The sequence below is a fragment of the Schistocerca americana genome, chromosome 9 (assembly GCF_021461395.2).
Source record: "Schistocerca americana isolate TAMUIC-IGC-003095 chromosome 9, iqSchAmer2.1, whole genome shotgun sequence".
NCBI lineage: Eukaryota > Metazoa > Arthropoda > Insecta > Orthoptera > Acrididae > Schistocerca > Schistocerca americana.
The window spans coordinates 53,904,369-53,927,760 of NC_060127.1; the positions used below are offsets into that span (position 1 = coordinate 53,904,369).

The 23,392-nt window shown below is 37.6% G+C and overlaps 1 protein-coding gene across 1 annotated transcript in view; it reads left to right on the top strand.

Moving 5' to 3' along the window:
- The window catches only part of LOC124551334 (nuclear factor related to kappa-B-binding protein), a 195,438-nt gene extending 172,511 nt beyond the window's left edge, over nucleotides 1-22,927 (top strand). The window contains exons 23-24 of the mRNA XM_047126355.1: nucleotides 9,082-9,259; nucleotides 17,037-22,927. Of these exons, the coding sequence (XP_046982311.1) occupies nucleotides 9,082-9,259; nucleotides 17,037-17,040 (182 nt within the window). The 3' untranslated portion in view covers nucleotides 17,041-22,927. The remainder of the gene's footprint in view (nucleotides 1-9,081; nucleotides 9,260-17,036) is intronic.
- The last annotated feature ends 465 nt before the right edge of the window (nucleotides 22,928-23,392 follow it).

The following is a 23,392-nucleotide window of genomic DNA, read 5'->3' on the forward strand; positions in this document are numbered from 1 at the left end:
TACCTCCTCCACTTCGCCAGGCTGCTTCTGTAGCTCCGGGGCTTCCCCACATCTCTTACATTCAACCCTATGTTCCCTAACTATGGACCAAGTCATTCACAGTACTTTACATAACAATCATTCCATTAGTTATTTGAATCCACAAGCATTATTTAAACAACACCGTTCAAAAGTTTCACATAATTAATATGGATACAAAGTCAAAGAATTTCCATGACAGATACAACATTATACAGAAGCAATACTACAAATTTTACATAGAAGTATCGATACAGATACAAAATAGGTCAAAAATAGGTGTTACGAGCATTAATGGCTTGAGATAGAAAACACGTATTTGAACAGCGATGCAACGTAAATGTCATAGTCTACAGCTAAGAGATTGGAATGTTTGATCCCTTAATCTGGTACGTGGATTAGAGAACATGAAAGGAAAAAATGGGTAACTTGAAGTTAGATATAGTGAAAATTAGTGAAGTATGATGGCAGGAAGAACAGGATTTATGGACAGGTGGATATGCTGTAATCAAAACAAAATAAAATAAGGTAATGCAGGATTAGAACTAATAAAGGATTAGAACTAAAAAGGAATAAGAGAATAGCAATGCAGATGAGCTACTATGAACAGCATAGTGTATGCATTATTGTAGATAGATGGATTATACAGAACTGTGTCCATAATAGTTAGGGATCACCTTAAGTATGGACTAACAGGAAGAAATTACAGAAACAGGCATTTTACAATTTAATGTTTTCAAAAAATCGCTAATCGTATGTTACTAAAATGTTTTATAGATTGTAATGATTTCCTTCCTGAGTATGTCGTAAACCTGTCTACAAATGGTTTCATCACCATGGCTTACTAAAACTTCTTTTGAAATGAGATGTTCAAAGTTCAAGGCATTTGTGTGTAAGCTGTTGCAATTTTTCTAACGGGGTGATATCACAAGATGCACTGTCCACCTATCTGTCCATACTTGATAATACACACAACACTGATGCTATTATAGTAATGACCATCTCCATTTATTTTAGTTATGTAATTTTTAATTGTGTTGGGAGTAAATTATTATACACTGATGAAATTGTTGGTAATTTTGTAACATATATGTTTTTGGGTGGATTATTCATATTTTTAGAATTCAAAACAACTGTGTATATTGGGTTAGCTGCTCAAGATTTGAATTGTTTCATCAAAATGCAAGCAATTAGACTTTTTTTTATTCCTTTGGCAACTGTTAACAGTTTCCGTAAAGACAAGCTAAATGCAAATAATGTGAAAAATTAAACACTGCAAATGGTATCCAGGGTGACAGTGAAAAAAATAAGATGAAAGCTTCTGTAATTACAAGTACCAGTTCTCATGTATTTGCTTATTAAGTCAATTGTTGTAAGAAGGAAAGTGCAAAAATGAAAGTGGAAAATTATCACAAGAAAGAAGCAAGTGCTGTGAAAGCATGCCTGAGTACTGCAACAAATTCAGATAGTAATATTGTGGAGCACCAACAGTGGATGGCAGTGTAAAATAAATAAATAAAAAAAATTTTAAAAATGCAAAACTGGACAGAAACTTAGGAAACAAGATAGCATAGAATGGTCATGTCTGGTAAAATGTAATAAATCAGATCAACATATGTTTTGTACTGCGTGTTCACAACACATTTGTATAAAGCATGCTGTCTTCAGACACATCACTGTCATCATTTGGAATATGACCTGATGAGGAGGATTCTGTCACTAATGCAGAAATGCTTTTTTGTTAATTTATAGTTGAAGATGGCCTGCCAGTTTCTTGTGTAGATCATACTTCACAGCTGTTAAAAAAAAAAAAATCCTAGTACTCAGGTTGCTAAAAAATTCTGTCTGGTAGAACTAAAACAACTGCAGTTATAGTTATAAATTCTTTCTCATGTGGAACACAGGATGAAGTAGTAGAATATTTAAAAGTAAACCTTTTTCCTCTTGCAATCGTGGGTGGCAGAGTTATTAAAGATGTTAACTGTACTCAGTTGCCATTATGTTGATGTTAAACAGGGAAAGATGTGCACCAAAATAATATCTGTGGTGTCACCATCAGACACCGCACTTGCTGGGTGGTAGCCTTTAAATCGGCCGCGGTCCGTTAGTATACGTCGGACCCGCGTGGCGCCACTATCAGTGATTGCAGACTGAGCGCCGCCACACGGCAGGTCTAGTCTAGAGAGACTCCCTAGCACTCGCCCCAGTTGTACAGCCGACTTTGCTAGCGATGGTTCACTGTCTACATATGCTCTCATTTGCAGAGACGACAGTTTAGCGTAGCCTTCAGTTACGTCATTTGCTACGACCTAGCAAGGAGTCATATTCAGTTATTATAATTACTTCAGGAATGTATTCTGAACAGATAATATTGTGACTCATGCACCATCAAGAGTGACGTTCATCATTAATGGATTAAAGTTAAGTATCAAACTAATTACGTCCGCTTTCTGAATTCTAATTCCTTGTCATGTTCCAGACCCCACGTCAGTATAGTTCTTCCCTCCTCACGCTAGCCTGCTTGAGCTAAAACACGTGCATTTCGGCCTCCACTTGTAATATGGTGTTGGCTCTTCTGCTAGCACAAAAATATCCTTGATGGAATCAAGTTTAAATACCGGCAAAGGAATTTTTGCCCTATTGAATGTCCAGCTGCTAAGAAAAGGAATTCCCTGAAAAAATTACATTTCATTCACACATGATAATGCAAATTCAGTGGTGGGATATGGAAAAGGATGTGCTGCTTTTTTGAAGGGCATTCAGCCACACGTAAGAATACAAACTTGTTCCTGCCACTTGCTTCATTTGGCTGCATCAACCATCATGAAAAGCCTAAAATATTTCGATGCTGAAAAATTTATAGTGGACATTTACTACTTTCTCAAAAAAAGTTCAAAGAGACTATATGCTTTTAAACTTTGACACAATACTCATATATGCAGGGTGACAATTATTGAACTATATGAAAAAAAGTTAATCAGTTACAAACTATGGTATGCACACACTTTATTCAACATGTAAACATCACTACAGATATTCAGATTTAGGTTACGACATGTTCAGTGCGATGATCTGACGCAGATGAATAGTGAAATTCTGTGTGACATACTGAAGTGTTGGAATATTGATGACCTCCTGAACGGCTGTTTTCAGCTCAGCAATGGTTTTGGAATTATTGCTGTACACCTTGTCTAAAATACAGCCCCACAATAAGGAGTCGCATTTATTCAGATCCGCAGAATATGGCAGCCAATTGAGGCCATGCCAGTGGCCTCTGGGTACCATAGACCCAGAATGTGGTCCCGAAAACGCTTCTCCAGGACATCAAACACTCTCCTGCTTCAATGGGGTTGATCTTCGACTTGCAAGAACCACATCTTGTCCATATCTGGGTCACTTTGAATAATCGGGATGAAATTGTCTTCCAAAACCTTCACGCACCGTTCGGTAGTCACTGTGGCATCAAGAAATATTGGACCAATTATTCTGTACCAGACATTGCACACCATACAGTTACCTGTTGAGGTTGAAGAGATTTCTCGATCGTGAAATGCAAATTCAGTCCCCCAAATCCATCAGTTTTGTTCATTGATGAACCCATTCAAATGAAAGTTGGCTTCGTTGCTAAACCAAACCATGCATGTGCATACTAATTCCGTCTTTCCCCGTGGCCAACCATGCAGTTTGAATGCCCTAATGCAAACCATTCAGAAGTTGTGATGATTTTGTTTCATATAGTTCAAAAACACCATAAAATACTGAAGTATGTTTGTACAAATGGTTCTCTTTGCTCCAATGAATAGAAAGAATAATTGAGCAATGGGAACATCTGGCAAACCTTTTCGATGAGGAAACATAAAAAAATGTAAGCAGCTCTCACTTAAGTAGCGTACGCTCTATTATAAATGATCCAGTCACCAAACTGTGTGTTCTATTCTTGCATAAAACTATTTTATTATTTACCAAAGCACATGTATTCCTTCAGAGAGAAGAAACAGTAATTCATAAACTTCATAGCATCATAAATATCTTATTTACATATGTGATTGTGAGATTGATCAAACTTTCTGCACTACTCGAACTGAAATTTCAAGAAACTAAGTATCACAAAGGGGATGAAGATATTCTCATTGGTGTAGACACCAGAAGCTACATTCATCATACTAAGTTTGTAAAATTATTATTCTAAAATTTTATGAAGTTATCAGAAGTTCCTTTGTCAACTAATACAGTTACATCAGAGAAAAATTTGCACTAAATGATGACTTCTTAAAAAATATAGATGTTATAGATATTGGATCTAGAAAAGATAAATCTGTTTCATCAGTTGTAAAGTTGAATGAGCTGTTTCCTGATGTTGTGGGTGAACAGGAAAAAACACAATGGAATTGGATTTTTTCAATCTACCAGTTTTAAGACTTTTGAGCAGTGGAAGAAGATATAGCTGATATTGCTTGATAAGAAATGTCTACTATATGTGATGCATCAGGCATTAAAAAAAGCATCCATCACTGAGCAAACAAACTTGTGTCACTGCTTGTTCCTTGCATAAATGCTGCCTGTGAGAGAGTTTTTAGTGTTGTTAAGAAAACAATCCTGAATTTTGATCTAGTATGGATACAGCAACCTCGAGCACTATGATGATAAATAAAATGAAACATCCGTCTTCAGGAAGAGCATGTTACCAAAATAACTTCACAAAGGATTAGATATGGGCTGTGACGATTGCAACAAGATTGTCACTCAAGAGAAAATTACCTTAATTCACTAATGAAAATCCAGATTCTGTGTTGTACAAGGCAGAAGGGGAGCTAGTGGATGAGGAAGGTTCGTGCATATTTTTGTATAAAACACTGAAGGCATGCCTCTCTCTTAATAATTGAAGTGGATATTGTTTTAGTGTTGTATTTTCGTTAATAATGTGTGAGATACATGTATATTGATTTTACAGTATTAGAAAACTACAGAAATGTTTATAAAGCACCCAAGGTGTTTACTAAACTAATTTTTAGCCTTTTTCACTTAACCTGATTTATTTCACTTACAATTAGTCTTACTCCTGGAAAATCTTCATTATATATGGCCAGAAAGAGTCTGAAATATAGTATTTTAATTTTTAAAATTTTCTAGGCCAGGTACCCCGGACTCTCCAAAAGACAGATTTTGAAACCAGATTTTAAGCTGCAGAACATTCCCATTGGCAGATGTGGGCTATGACCAGTATTTGTTGGTTATGAGACAGAGATTAAAACTGAGAATTTCCAAAAGGTGACAAATTAAGGATATGGAAGCTGGATAATTTGAAAGAACAAGAGGTGGTTGAGAGTTTCGAAGGGAGTAATAGGCAGCAATTAAGTGAAGTGTGCAAGGAACACAATAGAAGATGAATGGGTAGCCTTGAGAGATGCAGCAGCCTTGAGAGGGAGTAGAGGAGCAAATAGGTAAAAAGCCAAGACCCAGTAGAAATCCTCAGACAATGCATAATACATCGAATTTGACTGATAAAAGGAGAATTTGTAAAAAATTTTAGTAAGTGAAGCAAGCAAAAGAGTATACTAATCTTTAAAAATGAGAATGACAGAAAGTGCAAAATAGCAAAGCAGGAATGACTATAGGAAAATGCACAACTGCTGACTGCAGTACAATTTTACTGCCGCCAACTTATATTTCGCGGAAACACCACAAACATAAGATAAGAGAGATTAGGGCTCGTACAGAGGCATATAGGCAGTCATTTTTCCCTCGTTCTGTTTGGGAGTGGAACAGGGAGAAAAGATGCTAGTTGTGGTACGAGGTGCCCTCCACCACACACCGTATGGTGGATTGTGGAGTATGTATGTAGATGTAGAAACAGGCTGCTGTACAGGAAAATTAAAGAAACTTTCTGAGAAACGTAGAAAAACTGCATAAATATTAAGGGTTCAGGTGGCATGCCAGTATTAAATGAAAAAGAAAATGCTGAAAGATGGAAGGAATCTATAGAAGTGCTGTAGAAGGAGAAGTGTTATAGATGGAAATGTACTTGAACACAATAATAGAGAAAGAGAAATGGAAGTAAATGAAGATTAAACAGGAGATATGATATTACAAGAAGAATTTAAAAGTACAGTGAAAGACCTAACTCCAAACAAGGCACCTGGAGTAGACGAGGGATCCTCGGGAAAGCTATCCATTAACAAATTATTCCACCTGCTCTGCAAGATTTATGAGACAGGTAAACTAGCCTATAACTTTAAGAACAATGTAATTACTCCAATTCTAGGAAAGGCAGGTGTTAACAGGTGCAAATATTATCAGGCCGTTAGTTTAGTGAGTCATGGTTGCAACATACTGACAGGAATTATTTACAGAATTATGGGGAATGAAATATTCAGGGAATGAAATATTATCTTCAACTTGTACAGAAATAGAACCATAGTTATTAGAGCCAGTGGGCATGAAAGGGAAACAGTAGTTGAGAAGGGACTGAGACAGGAATGTGGCCTGTCCCCAACATTGTTTAGCCTGTACATAGAGGGAACAGTGAAGAACAAGTAAAAATTCAAAAGGGAATTAAAATTTTCGGAGAAGAATTTATTGTCATTCTTTCAAAAATAGGATGGATGGTTTATAGGATGAATATTAACACCTCAACATAATGGGTTTTCCTCTTCTTCTTCTTCTTCTTCTTTCTTTTCTTTTTTTTAATTGTTCCAAAAAATAATATTTTTTTATTAATTAAAACATCCCGTAATGAATGACATTACATTTAGAGACATAAAGACACCTTTTAAAGCTCAAAATAATGAGTTAAACAATTTTGAAGATCACCAACAATAAAATACTGAGTATACTCGGGCACTGGATTTCGATTGAAACATCCTGAAACTTGTAGTGATATTTTAGTTTCTGTGTAGCTGTGAAGTCTAACCGTGTATTTCACAACAGTTTCTGGTGAACACTAATCTTCGAGGAGCAGGCTGGAGCACAGTGGATGTACAGGGTGGTTATAATTAAAATTAAACTTCCAAACCTCTGCAGAAATAACACCACTGGTGAGAATGACTTCAAACTGCAGCAGAATATTATCGGAGAAGGGGGGAAAATGTATCGTAGATGAAAAATGAATAGTTACAAAATGTAGCAATAGATGGTGCTGTGAGTATCATAATTTAATAGTAGTCGACTACAAATAACAAATGAATCATACAGCAATGCCTAAGGTGTATGTTTGACATTAAACAAACTCTACTACTCAGTGTGCACGGGTGTACAGATGTGATACCATTAGTTACGTAAGCCTATCCACCACGGCAAGGTCGTATCACATTGGATGAGAAAAATCAGTTTCTAATTGTCCTGAGGCCGAAAACCGCATAAAAAGCATCAGTCATAATCAAATCGGAGTATTAATTTCCATATGACTGGTGCAAAACATGTTCAATATGCTGTCCACTGTTTTCTGCAACAAGTTGAAATCAAGAAACAGCATGTTCCAATTGCTGAGGAATTTAAATTAGAAGATGAGACAGTAAATGTAGTAGATGAGTATTGCTATTTGAGCAGCAAAATAACTGACGGTAGCTGAAGTAGAGAGGATATAAAACACAGACAGAAAATAAGAAGAAAAGCGTTTCTCAAAAAGTTTCACTGTGGAGACTGTTGTAATCATCTCGCATTGAAGTCCGCTTTAATTTCAAACTTCTGTAAAAGATCGCCAATCTTGGGGATTTTGCGTCTGTTTAAATTTGGCATGCATGTTTCGCTCTTTCCGCAACAATGTTCTCACCCGTTTTGTGTACCAAGAAGGATCAGCTCCGTCGTTTGTTAAATTATTTGGTATAAATCTCTCAATTGCTGCTGATACTATTTCTTTGAATTCAAGTCACATCTGGTCTACACTTATATTATTAATTTGGAAGTAATGGAGACTCTCTCTTAGGAAGTTGTCAAGTGAATTTTTATCTGCTTTTTTGAATAGGTATATTTTTTGTTTATTTTTGGAGGATTTGGGGGGTTACAATTTTCAATCTCACTTCAACAACCCTGTGTTCACTAATCCCGGTATCCGTTTTGATGCTCATTATTAACTCAGGATTATTTGTTGCTAAGAGGTCAAGCGTGTTTTCACAATCGTTTACTATTCACGTGGGCTCGTGAACTAACTGCTTAAAAAAATTTTCAGAGCATGGATTTAGCACAATTTCGGATGATTTTTTATGCATGCCTCCTGAGTTAAACGTGTATTTTTTCCAACATTTTATCTCGATATGAAACATTTTGTGCCCCTCGTTAGGGTTTCTTTCCATTCCAGTTGTGTAAGGAGCACAGGAAAGATGAATGTCTAATGCTCTAATTAGTCTAATTTTGTCTTTATGGTTCCTAGTAGAGCGATACGTAGGGAGCTGAAGAATATCCCTAGGTTCTTCACTTAGTTCTGCTTCTTGAAATTGTGTTAGTGGTTTTTTGCAGGATAAGTGGAGTCTATCTTCACACCCCTTCGAATAGCCATCCATGTTAATGCACTGCTTCGAGGATGGTGAGGTGTGCCAGCCCCAGTTCAAACCTGTCTGCTGGATTGACAACATGGTTTGATGTGCCAGCCAGCCGGAATGGGGGCTTTAGGCAGTTTGCCACATCCCAGTATGTGAATACTGGGCTGGTACCCAAGTCCCATATCAGTTACATGATTTGCAAACATCTAAAACACTTTCACTCAGTTTCAGATGATTAAAATTATATGCAGACAGTAGGTCAATGTATACATTTTCTGTCCCAAAGGGTAAAGGGGTAGCATCAGGAAGAGCACAAGGCCACCCCTTAAAAACCAACCATGCTAGATGTCTTAATAACAAATGCAGGGCAAAGGCACAAGAAAAAAAAGAAAGAAAGAAAGAAAGAAGATGAGTTTGAGTCTAAGAGCCTGAAAATTCAGGTTTTTCTAAACTTCACTGACACTCCCCACGAGTTGGAACTGTGACCATTTGTGCTGACCTCATTAATGTATTTCTGTGACTGAATCAAAGAAAATATTGAGTTTACAATTAAAATTATTAAGCTCACTGTTTTGCAAATACCTCACAGGTCGGCAGCAGGTTTACGCACGCATCCTGAGCCCTGGCATCCGAGCTCAGGGGGCGACTATTGCTACCAGTGCAGCCAACATCATGGTTGCAGCACAGCAACAGCAATCGGGAGGAGTGGCAGCACATGCTGTCGGAGGTGCGGGTGACAACACTGGATCTGGGACCAACCCTGACCAGTGAGTATCTGACAGAGAGAAGAGTCTGGTAGTGAGTACCCTGAATCAAGTTGTGCACCCTAGAGTCGCACACACCAGTATCGTCTTGAAGGTGTAGCTTGCATTTTCTTTAGTGGGTTACAGTAGCAAATCTTTAGAAATCAGATGTCCTTTCTGATAAGATATTTGAAAAATGCGTCCTAAGAAGTAGTTTAAAAGCAACAAACAAGTGTTTTAAAATGAGGAAGAACTGGGGCAAACTTTATCTGTTATTCATAATGCGTTTTATTTACAGATGATGGACAAATGTGCTTTTCATGTAAATGAATAATGGTTTCGAATAAGTATTTTTATTTGTTATTATCAAGTAATAATTTTTATCTATATTTGTTATTTGTCATTTAAATAAGTTTTGCCCAAGTCTTACAGAAAGGAAGCATATTGTGCTTGTGCACACTCTAAATTTGCAGTCTACACACGGGTGAGTGCTTGCTCTCAAGCTTTGGTCGAATGCTCACTCAGAGTCTTATGCGAGACTGCGATGTCGGTCATCTTCAGCAACTTCTGCCACCCTGTGTGAACTGTATTCTCTCTCTCTCTCTCTCTCTCTCTCTCTCTCTCTCACACACACACACACACACACACACACACACAGATGGCAGGCATGTACAGGCCACTCGGATGAGCTACATGCTTGCAGGGCTCTAATAAGCAGCAGATCTTTGCTTGGCTATTGTACTCATTAAAACTGATATCTGAAATAATTAACACAAGAAATGCACATGCACAGAATTTACATAAATTACTGCATGCTATACTACAGTGTCAAACTGAAGTAACTTCTCAGTGATCCTGTATAGCTGTTGTAGCGATCTCGTGGAGTAGGCCACTTCCTCCAACACAAATGCTGGTAACCCATCAGTTGATGCACCGGCTGTAGGAGGTGCAGCTATTAAGATAATGGACATGGGTTTCAGGCGGAATGTTACGATCCTGATTTAGTGCTTTTTCGCAAAATTTTTTTTTTGGTCTTCAGTCTACTGACTGGTTTGATGCGGCCCGCCACGAATTCTTTTCCTGTGCTAACCTCTTCATCTCAGAGTAGCACTTGCAGCCTACATCCTCAATTATTTGCTTGACGTATTCCAATCTCTGTCTTCCTCTACAGTTTTTGCCCTCTACAGCTCCCTCTAGTACCATGGAAGTCATTCCCTCATGTCTTAGCAGATGTCCTATCATCCTGTCCCTTCTCCTTATCAGTGTTTTCCACATATTCCTTTCCTCTCCGATTCTGCGTAGAACCTCCTCATTCCTTACCTTATCAGTCCACCTAATTTTCAACATTCGTCTATAGCACCACATCTCAAATGCTTCGATTCTCTTCTGTTCCGGTTTTCCCACAGTCCATGTTTCACTACCATACAATGCTGTACTCCAGACGCACATCCTCAAAAATTTCTTCCTCAAATTAAGGCCAGTATTTGATATTAGTAGACTTCTCTTGGCCAGAAATGGCATTTTTGCCATAGCGAGTCTGCTTTTGATGTCCTCCTTGCTCCGTCTGTCATTGGTTATTTTACTGCCTAGGTAGCAGAATTCCTTAACTTCATTGACTTCGTGACCATCAATCCTGATGTTAAGTTTCTCGCTGTTCTCATTTCCACTACTTCTCATTACCTTCGTCTTTCTCCGATTTACTCTCAAACCATACTGTGTACTCATTAGACTGTTCATTCCGTTCAGCAGATTATTTAATTCTTCTTCACATCACTCAGGATAACAATGTCATCAGCGAATCGTATCATTGATATCCTTTCACCTTGTATTTTAATTCCACTCCTGAACCTTTCCTTTATTTCCATCATTGCTTCCTCGATGTACAGAAGGCTACAGCCTTGTCTTACACCCTTCTTAATACGAGCACTTCGTTTTTGATCGTCCACTCTTATTATTCCCTCTTGGTTGTTGTACATATTGTATATGACCTGTCTCTCCCTATAGCTTACCCCTACTTTGTTCAGAATCTCGAACACCTTGCACCATTTTATATTGTCAAACGCTTTTTCCAGGTCGACAAATCATATGAAAGTGTCTTGATTTTTCTTTAGCCTTGCTTCCATTATTAGCCGTAATGTCAGAATTGCCTCTCCCGTCCCTTTACTTTTCGTAAAGCCAAACTGATCATCACCTAGCGCATTCTCAATTTTCTTTTCCGTTCTTCTGTATATTATTCTTGTAAGCAGCTTCGATGCATGAGCTGTTAAGCTGATTGTGCGATAGTTCTCGCACTTGTCAGCTCTTGCCGTCTTCGGAATTGTGTGGGTGATGCTTTTCCAAAAGTCAGATGGTATATCGCCAGACTCATATATTCTACACACCAACGTGAATAGTTGTTTTGTTGCCACTTCCCCCAATGATTTTAGAAATTCTGATGGAATGTTATCTATCCCTTCTGCCTTATTTGACCATAAGTCCTCCAAAGCTCTTTTAAATTCCGATTCTAATACTGGATCCCCTATCTCTTCTAAATCGACTCCTGTTTCTTCTATTATCACATCAGACAAATCTTCACCCTCATAGAGGCTTTCAATGTATTCTTTCCACCTATCTGCTCTCTCCTCTGCATTTAACAGTGGAATTCCCGTTGCACTCTTAATGTTACCACCGTTGCTTTTAATGTCACCAAAGGTTGTTTTGACTTTCCTGTATGCTGAGTCTATCCTTCCGACAATCATATCTTTTTTGATGTCTTCACATTTTTCCTGCAGCCATTTCATCTTAGCTTCCCTGCACTTCCTATTTATTTCATTCCTCAGCGACTTGTATTTCTGTATTCCTGATTTTCCCGGAACATGTTTGTACTTCCTCCTTTCATCAATCAACTGAAGTATTTCTTCTGTTACCCATGGTTTCTTCGCAGCTACCTTCTTTGTACCTATGTTTTCCTTCCCAACTTCTGTGATGGCCCTATTTAGAGATGTTCATTCCTCTTCAACTGTACTGCCTACTGCGCTATTCCTTATTGCTGTATCTATAGTGTTAGAGAACTTCAAACGTATCTCGTCATTCCTTAGTACTTCCGTATCCCACTTCTTTGCGTATTGATTCTTCCTGACTAATGTCTTGAACTTCAGCCTACTCTTCATCACTACTATATTGTGATCTGAGTCTATATCTGCTCCTGGGTATGCCTTACAATCCAGTATCTGATTTCGGAATCTCTGTCTGACCGTGATGTAATCTAATTGAAATCTTCCCTTATCTCCCGGCCTTTTCCAAGTATACCTCCTCCTCTTGTGATTCTTGAACAGGGTATTCGCTATTACTTGCTGAAACTAGTTACAGAACTCAATTAGTCTTTCTCCTCTTTCATTCCTTGTCCCAAGCCCATATTCTCCTGTAACCTTTTCTTCTACTCCTTCCCCTACAACTGCATTCCAGTTGCCCATGACTATTAGATTTTCATCCCCCTTTACGTACTGCATTACCCTTTCAATATCCTCATACACTTTCTCTATCTGTTCATCTTCAGCTTGCGATGTCGGCATGTATACCTGAACTATCGTTGTCGGTGTTGGTCTGCTGTCGATTCTGATTAGAACAACCCGGTCACTGAACTGTTCATAGTAACACACCCTCTGCCCTACCTTCCTATTCATAACGAATCCTACACCTGTTATACCATTTTCTGCTGCTGTTGATATTACCCGATACTCATCTGACCAGAAATCCTTGTCTTCCTTCCACTTCACTTCACTGACCCCTACTATATCTAGATTGAGCCTTTGCATTTTCCTTTTCAGATTTTCTAGTTTCCCTACCGCGTTCAAGCTTCTGACATTCCACGCCCCAACTCGTAGAACGTTATCCTTTCGTTGATTATTCAATCTTTTTCTCATGGTAACCTCCCCCTTGGCAGTCCCCTCCCGGAGATCCGAATGGGGGACTATTCCGGAATCTTTTGCCAATGGAGAGATCATCATGACACTTCTTCAATTACAGGCCACATGTCCTGTGGATATGTTAATGCAGTGGTTTCCATTGCCTTCTGCTTCCTCATGTCGTTGATCATTGCTGATTCTTCCGCCTTTAGGGGCAATTTCCCACCCCTAGGACAAGAGAGTGCCCTGAACCTCTATCCGCTCCACCGCCCTCTTTGACAAGGCCGTTGGCAGAATGAGGCTGACTTCTTATGTCGGAAGTCTTCGGCCGCCAATGCTGATTATTTATCAAAATTTAAGCAGTGGCGGGGATCGAACCCGGGACCGAAGATGTTTTGATTCTGAATCAAAGACGCTACCCCTACCTATATAAATAATTTAGGAGACAAATGGTTCAAATGGCTCTGAGCACCATGGGACTGAACTTCTAAGGTCATCAGTCCCCTAGAACTTAGAACTACTTAAACCTAACTAACCCACGGACATCACACACACCCATGCCCGAGACAGCATTCGAATCTGCAACTGTAGCGGTCGTGCGGTTCCAGACTGTAGCGCCTAGAACCGCTCGGCCACTCTGGCTGGCTTTAGGATACATCCTGAGCAGCTGTCTTAGGTTTTTGCAGATGAAGCTGTCATTTATCGACTAATATAGTCATCAGAAGCTCAAACCAAATTGAAAAAGGCTTTAGAAAAGATATCTGATTGGTGCGAAAAGTGGTAGTTGACCCTAAATAATGAAAAGTGTGAGGTCATCCACATGATTGCTAAAAGGAACTCATTAAACTTCAATTACACAATAGATCAGTCTAACCTAAAAGCTGTAGATTCAACTAAATACCTAGGTATTATGGCAGGACACTTAGAAAATGTAACAGACCTACTAAGGAGACTGCCTACACTATGCTTGTCCGTCCTCTTTTAGAATACTGCTGCGCGACACGGGATCCTTACCAGAAAGGACTGACGGAATACATCGAGGAAGTTCAAAGGGGGGCAGCACGTTTTATATTATTGCGAAATAGGGGAAAGGGTGTCACTAAAATGATACAGGATTTGGGGTGGACATCATTAAAACAAAGGTGTTTTATGTTGCGATGGAATCTTCTCACAAAATTTGAATCACCAATATTTAGTTGACACCAACCTGTATAGGGAGAAATGATCATCACAATAAAACAAGAAAAATTAAAGCTCACACGGAAAGATATAGGTGTTAATTTTTTCCGTGCACTGTATGAGATTGGAATAATAGAGAATTGTTGTGAACATGGTTCTGTGAACCCTCTGCCACGCACTTAAATGTGATTTGTGGAGTATCCACACAGATGTGGATGTATATTCTTACATGTGGGCCTCTTCACACTGAAAGCATGTATTCCATGAGTGGCTTTCTTTGGCTAAATCAGTTACTTTTGGTGAGTGCCAGTGTGCAAGTTATCCACCAGTCATGTCACAAATAAATGAGACAATGTCTCAGTCGCTGACTGATTGTGCTGAGTTGGAGGTTCTGAAACCCAAAGTATGCATCTGACTGCATGTGCTCAGTGATGGGGGATTTTGAAATTGTCTGCTGATATTGTAAGTTAAACGGTTTTCACTCCTGTTATGGTAATGAAGTTTATGCTTTTTGACCTACTAATCTTCATTTTATCCTTTGTCTTGTTTTTGTGACAACTTTCAAAGGTTGCACGAGGTCTCAGTATTTTTCGTACAGTCTTTTCTCACATCTGACACCAAATATCTGAAAGTGAAAATGTATTTATGTTTTACAGTATCTGGACAAGGAATAAACCTACACTGTGAATAAATAAGAACATGAATATATAGAAAATATCTCTTAAAGAAAATTGTTTTAACCACTTAAAAGTGTGCTCTATTGAAGGAGAAAATGGTTTTGAATGTTATTTGCTCTTTGGAAAGAAAACAAGATGCAAAAGATAAAGCAAAAAGACACTATGTGCTGCCTTTCAAACGTCGATTGATGTATGTGTATGTAAATAATTTCTTTGGCATAAATGTTGATATTTTGAAATGTCTGGATGACACTTCTCCTATTCTTTTAGTTCTCAATAATGTGGAGAATTTACTGTGAGACCTTTGTCAAGAATGTAGACTATTAACTTTAATTTCATCATTAATAAACTCTACTATAATTGCTTGTCCCTTGTACTGTTACTATATTCAGCATTTTAAAAGGAGTCCTTCATAACCTGATTCGCACTATTTAGTACTGGTCTAAGTTGCAGACTGCACCTAGCACACATGCAGTTTTGGCTTTGATGTGTAAGCATAAAACACCATCAGTGAAAAGTAAGTCTCAGTACAGGAATATAATGCCACAGGTGCTGCGGTAGACAAACTTGCTGTGAGTAGTCAACTGAGGCAGAAAAGTCTGTTGTGTAAAATTAGCCTAAGGGAGCTAGGTGTGTTTTATCCTTTTACTCAATAATATCTTTTTTTAAAGTAGTAAGTTATACATGGGGAGCTGCTTTGTATGCATGTAATTGCGGTAATTTACTCACGTGAAATGCAGTTTCTCTCTATGCATTGCAGTTATTTCTTGCAATTCTCAGTTACAGTAAATACATACTGAGCACCATTTTATCTTCATCACTTATTTGAAACAAAACTCCTTTGATTTAGTTAACCATTCAAAATGTATTTGTCAGTAGTCTTCATTACGTATCACCAAACAACAACCAAGTGTCTTTCCCCCATATCCAGATTTGAGCTGCTTCTGTCTCTCCATTCCCTCACCTTTTTTTAAACATTTTCATTTACTGCTCTTCTATGCTGGAATACCACTGCCCATAGTGCTTATATACACAAACTACAATGATCAATATTACTTTGGTGTAGACTCAACATCCGCCGTGCGGGAAATCCGTGCAGAATATTTACAAAAAATAGGATAATACATGCATGACAGAATTGGCAGACAATTATTTCCTTTCAATAAATATGAGCTGACTTTACTATTCTTTCACAGGTACACAGTAATTGTTGTTTCGTGGTAAGAAATTGTAAGGTATTTGGATAACTACAATATGTACCAAGTTTGATTGAAATTGTTCCAGGCATTGCAGAGCTGTATATACATTTTCATAATATTCTTCTGGGTTGTAGACCACATTATGTTGTAAAATGTACCATAGTTTCGCCCATTGCTGGAAGTGACCTCTGTCAGTGTATAATAATCCCTAATAATAATAATAATAATAATAATAATAATAATAATGGTTTCATGTGGCTTGATAGCCAGGTGCAAGTCCTTCCACTACAGACCATTTTGCCGACTTGCCTGTCCCTGTTATCCAACTGGGGTTAATGTGGAATCCGAACTATGTGTTGTTCCTTGCGGCTACTCACCTTTTTTTATGTTAACAATTGCTGTAGTATCCAAGATATCAGAACATTTTACAATAAAATGCACTGTGCAATATTATGAAAGTTGACTCTGGCTGCATTAGCCTACTAACTTGCTTATGCTTGCATGTCTCCCTCGGTATTAAGTTTGACCGGGTAAGGTAGCTAAGGCAGTGGTCAGCACACTGGACCTTCGTTTGGGAGTGGGGCGGTTCAGATCTCTGTCCCAACATACAGATTTAGGATTTCCATGACTTCCCTAAATTGCGTAACGCAAATGCTGGGATTATTCCTTTCGTACTTTGATGGAGAGTGGGATGGGAGGAGAGACCTGAGAGGGGGGAACTTGTGCTCTTTCTCTAATGATCTCATTGCCAATGGGACATTTAAACTCTGATCTGCCTTCCTTAGCAGTTTGTTTGCTTCAGGAATCTTTTAAAATGATTTTGACACTAATCTGAAAAGTCTTTATTTTTGCTTTGTTGCAGGTGAAGCTGTAAATGTATTTATAAATTGCATGTTAAACCTGTTAGATTGGACTGCTAAGAAGATGAACAGAGTATGCTCTCGGATTGGGGTAAAGCAAAACACCAGCGAGGACCCATCAGCTGTTGAAAACTGCTCGTCTGCTGTTAACAGAGTGTGAACACTTAAGTACCTGAATGCCTAACATTGCTGAGAGAGCATGAGCTCACCACTGGCATAATTTCTTTTATTATGCATTGTTTGTGCCGTACAGAAACATCCTGTTCTTTTGTATTTTTTTTTTTTTAATGTAGAAAAAAGAGTGAACTACTTCATGGCTAAGTACATTCCTTCAGAAAGTACTAATCTGTACAATTTTTTAAATGTGTTTTACTGTGGAGAAGGAACACTACTTTCTCATATGACGTATTCTAATCAGTTATACAGATTACCGCATTTTGTAATTACTTTATTTTTGCTGGTGCATTGTGGCAGGCTTGTGTATAAGTACAGAGCCAAAACGATTAAAAAATTGTACCCAACATTCATTATTGGAGTTGCGCACCCAAAAGAAATTGATGTAAAATGTGACTTTTGCATTACTTTTCAGGATGTTCATACAGTTTAAATTCTGTTTGTTTGATACTGTTGTTGTCTCTGTTGTGTGTGTTTCTTTTGATTTTAATTTTCCATATTTACTTTCAAAAGAAGCTATTACTGCCTCTAGGAAAGAAAAAAAGAGGAAAATTTTTTATTGTGATTTCTTCTATTATCATAACTTGAAATGTATAACTGCAATTTCTTTGCAATCTGCAAAATTTTATTCGTAACGAGCAGATTTCAAGAGAAAAACAAACTACTTCAAGTGTAGAATGGGAGTAAACAGTCCGTGTCAGTCACCATCTTTCTGGATATATTAATGGAATAAGAAATAAAAATAATAAGATGTCTAAGTGTGCAGAAACTGATAAATATTTTTCTTAGTAGTTGTAGATCATACCTTTTTGGGATAATACATTTTTGGGACAGCCAAGTCCCAAATAGCTGAATATACTCACTGATCTGTGTTAAGACATGCATTAGCAGTGTATCAAAAAATTAATTTGTAGGGACATGCCTACCATCTATGTATAAATAACAACAAGTTTGAAAATATATGGAAATAAACAGACAGCTGTTCATAAGAATATCCCATGAGCTTTGATTATAAAAGAAAGAAATAACGTTTTAGAACAGATTGTGTTTTTAGTAGTTTTTTGGTGTTTCAGCCATCTACTGAGCAACAGCAGTACTATTTCCAATTCCCACTAGTTCTCTCAAAATGTTACAGTTTTCGGTAACGTCTCATGTTGTATCGTCACCTGAACGAGTTTATCTCTTCTTTTTGGTATGTTAATTCCATTTTTTCTATTTTCTACATTAATGGTGTACTTCTTAGTGTTCAGCTATGTAGCTTCCATTTTAAGCACAATATTTCGATGCCCGACCCAGTCATCTCCTTCAGGCGCTGAGAGTTGTGCTGTGGCATGTACTCACCGTCTGGACTCCAACCACACTATGAACTATCATTGATCTTGTGCCGTTGTATATAGCTGATTTTGAATTCAACTGCTAACGTCCACAGTGCCTTCTGAGGCTCTTTAGTTTTTCAGAGCCTGTACTTACATTCTGTAGAACGCATATTCTGCCAGTGTTTCCCAGGTCTGGTGGATGTGATGGCTGGTGAGATCATATCTGAGTGCCGGGCCCCAATCTGTGTTGAAATTGTAACCTCTGTCTCTATTTATTAGGTTTATTGACATACTTGTTTCGATACTTTCCTTAACTGTGCTGTCCCAGAAACTAATCTCACTGTGTTTCGCTTGGTGGTTTTAATGGGGTGTGTCATTGATGTTCATTGCATCTCTCTTTGACTGTTCTGATAGTCTGCCCCACACAAGGTGTGACACCTTCATACCGAACTCAGCTTTCAGAGACCTCAGTCATCTTTAACAGTACAAAGAATGCTTTTTATCTTAGTTAAAGGAAACAGAATACACTGGATGCCCTGTCTCCCTAGAAGTCTACCAATCTTTCCAGACATTGGCAAGCATAAGGTAAATGAGTGAGTTTTAGTTTCTCTTTGCCTGTCTCCGTTTCAACCTCTTTCTCAGGTGTCCTTGATTTTGACTCAGATTGATGATCGGAGTAACCACTCCTTTGGAACACTGTTGGTAGGTGTTGTAACTCTTCGGCTAGGCTCTCCTTGTCCGATTTCTGTGGACAACAGTCTTTAGCACTGAATATCTGGGTGACAGATGGTGATCGCTCAACGTGAGGGGACGGAGGTTGATGTGCATGAGTTTTCTGTATGCACTGTGACCCATCAATACCATAGATCTTCTGTTAACATTTCAAGTAAAGGTAGCTAGTCCTCTTCTTCAACACAGCTGAACATCTGCCTGGGAGCATACCATTAATGAGCCACACTGAGAAAATCTGAGAGATCACATTTATTATACTCTTTTTCAAAACTTTTCCCCTTTGTGACTTGGAGAATGTCTCCTGTCTGGATGTCTCCTATAACACTACGCTTCAGAGGCTTCTGATATTTTTATTTGTGTCTTCCCTATTGTACAAATCGTGCACCCACACATGTCCTATGCTCCAAATACATGGTTTTGTGAATCTTTTTGTGATCTTGAGCTTTATATTATTGGATGTTAGTAGACATTGCTTTTTATAGAAAGACTTTTTGCCTTGTGCATTCTTGGCTATTGTGCCCTTCTTGTCTATTCCTTCTTTAACTGTTCAGTTATAGAGATAGCAAAATGCCTTCATCTCATGTTAAATTTTGATAATGGAAGTCCTGGTAGGATGTAAGTAATTATAAACAAAGGTAACAACTTACTGAATAGTAGAGATGTAGAGTTGTAAACAAGCAGATAATTCTTGTTTAAGTGTAACATTTAGCAACTGAAAGACCCACCTTCTAGGCATGTGATTGTCTTTGCTTTCTTTCTGTTTATGTGCTTACTACAGCTATCAGCTAGTACAATTGTTTATAACATTCTTCTTCGTTTCCCGTTTTTTGGTTCTTTGCAATTGAAATCCTCACCATCATTGATTGAAATCAAATATTTGTCTCTTTTTTTTCGTTACTAGCTGCACATAGAGTATAATGATAATTTGTTCTTATTATTTAACTTCTTTAAGCTTAAGCTCGTAATGTTAAAATTTCACTTTGGGATTCTGTGTCACAGTACGAGTACCTCCTGTTTATTTCTGTTCACTGTTGTCTTCAACACTATCATTCTACTTACTGTTGAACATTTTTCTCTTTTTCACAAGGAACAGAACTCCATATTTTGTTCTATACAAATTTTTGCACACTGTAACAAATAGTAACAATAATAATAATTTGTTATTACATCAGCAATGAAAGTGTACTCTAATTTTGGATGCAGTAAGTTATATTTCAGTAGTACAGATCACAGGAAAAGACAAAATATGTACTTGAAAAGATAATTATTTTCAGTCATTTAATTTTATACTTCACTTCTTCATAATATCATATTGGAAACTGATATTGTGCTTGCCGCATTTCATCGAACTATCTCTGTGAACACTTTTCCAATGTATGCACTATAGAACTGCAGCAAGTGTTGTTGATGAGGTGAGGATTATAATGTTTCTCATAGCTTGGTATTGCACCATGGACTAAAATCCAATAATGTATTTCTGTACCTATTGTTCAATGGGCTTGATTTTTCTTTGTTTTTATTAGTCCTTTGTTGTCATGGTCATCGGTCCATTTGAACCTGTTTACTGTGTTTAAACCTTCACAATTTCTGCCTCCCACACTTCCGTCCATTACCCAATTAACTATTCCTCAATGTCTAAAGATTTGTCATATCAGTCTAACCCTTTGTGTGCTCAAGTTGTGCCTAAAGCTTGTTTCTCTCCAGTCCTATTCAGTACTTCTTCATTAGTTCCTCAGTCCACCTACAAAATTTCCTGTAGCAACACATGTCAAAAAGCTTCTACTCTTTTCTTGTATGTAGTGTCTATAGTTCATGTTTCACTTCCATGTAATGCTCCACTCTACACAAATATTTTCAGAAACAGTTTTGTAACACTTAAATTTGTATTCAGTATTAATAAATTCCTCATTTTCAGAAAATTTTTCCTAACTATGTGCAGTCTACATTTTGCGTGTTCTTCACTTACATTGTCAGCAGTTATTTTGCTATCCAAACAGGAGAATGCAGTCTCTCATTTCCTAATCTAATTCTCCTAGCATCACCTGACTTAATTCAGCTCCACTCCATTACTCTTGATTTATGTTTGTTCATGTTCATCGTGTACCCTCTTTACAAGACACTATCCACTGCATTCAGTTGATGTTCCAAGTCCTAAGCAACCTGACAGAATGACAATCTCATTTCTTCTTCCTGAACTTAATTTCTTTTGCAAATGTCTCCTTAGTTTACTGCTTGCTCAGTATACATATTGAATAACACATGGGATAGGCTACAATCCTGTCCTCCCCGTTCATTGTAAATTACTGCCTCCCTTTCATGTTCTTTGATCATCAGGGCTGCATTCCTACATATTTTCTTAAGCAGACTAATGAACTGATATAGTAACTGATAAATTAAGTTGCTTTTTGTGGTGCATCTTTTCACGGGGACAAAGATTTTTAGCAGATAGAGTATTAAAGACATTTTCCTAATGTGATTTACGTACAGTTGTTGAAATCTTTTGTGAATTTTTAAAATACTAGACACTCATTTGATGTATTTGTTACCAGCTGTCATGTATTAGGTTTTAAAGATGTGTCATTAGGTGCTCATTGAAAGAAAGATATTTTATATGTATAGTGTGCATTTTCATCCCTCTTTTTTTTGCTGTAATAGGAATATAGACTGATCAGTTGAAATGTTATTGTCTATGTTGCACTGCTAATGCATATTTGAAAAAGGGAGACAAGAAGAGGAGGAAAAGAAGGGAAAAAACAATAAGATCAACCACTGTGTGTCATCGACTTTCACCAATATGGTGTGCTCTACGTTCTTCTTAGTCCAGAGAGAGAATTTGGTGATTATGGTTATTGTATTTTCTGTTGGACATGTTAATTTACTTCTATAGTCTATCTAAAAGTGTCAAAAGTTCTCCAAGTTGCTACAAATACCTCATTCTGCTTCCTCTCCGTTTTACTGCCTGTATGAAACATCCTGAGCTGTAGGTAACAACTGATTTTATTTCAGTCCGATCGTAGCATGCACAGAGCTTTGTAGTTCTCCTGTCATTGGGAAAAAGGAAACACAAAAATAAAGCCATGGTTCTGTTCAGTTTGTCTTTCTTAATAGCTGTCTCACGCTTCCTGCCAAAAGGGCAACATTTTATTAGGTTAGGAACAAAGATTTCAGTATTTAATAACCTAGCTGTGGATGTATGTAGTGTGCTAGCTCTCAAGTGCAAGTTGTAAAATAAATTATTATTTACAAATTGTGAACTTGTAGATTATTTTTAAAATAATAGATTTTTATTTACAAAAGAAATATTTTTACAAAAAGAACATGCTTGTATATAGTAATTTATAAAGTTGGCAGCTTATAACCGCTCAGAGAGAGAAATAGATGTGACATCAAAGTACAAAATTGACTCCTTAGCTTATTACGGTACTCACTAAAATTATTGAAAAAAGGCTTTCATTTTATAAAGCAATTTATTAACATCAACGAAGAATGGCACGGGTGGTGATATCTTGACTGTGCCGTCCCATTTTGTAGTAATGTCCTTAGTATGTATGTGCTAATAGATCTGCATTTAAATGACTTAGGGTGAGTGAAGGTGTGCTTTGTAACATTTCCTTTTTATATATGTAATGTGTAAAAAATGTAAATAAATTTTTGACATTATTTACTACAGACTCCACCATACGTTCTTTCCTTGTTCCAGGAGTCATAATTTTTCCTCCAATATCTGCTTCACAAAGACAGACATTTGATATGTTACTTGTTGGCATTCCTTGTGGGATCTTAGGGATCAGTACATTGAATGTAAACAGCATTGCAAGTTGGGACAGATGGAAATATGTGCCATGCCTGAGCACACACTGTGTGAAGTCGATCACATAAAATTTGCCAATGTGCGGGATATCACTGTTGATAGAATTACTTTGTCTTTTTGTTCAGGCAAGCCATCGAAATTCACAAGCATGGCAATAGTTTCAACAAGAAAAAGGGAAGTCTCAAGATAATTGGAGCCCAGATTCCCCTGATACAACAAATAACTGCTGCAAGTAACAAAGAGATAACCACAGCAGTAACGACCTGGGTAATGCCCCTAGACATTGGCGTGACAAGAACATATTACCTCTGGCCGCCAGCCCGAC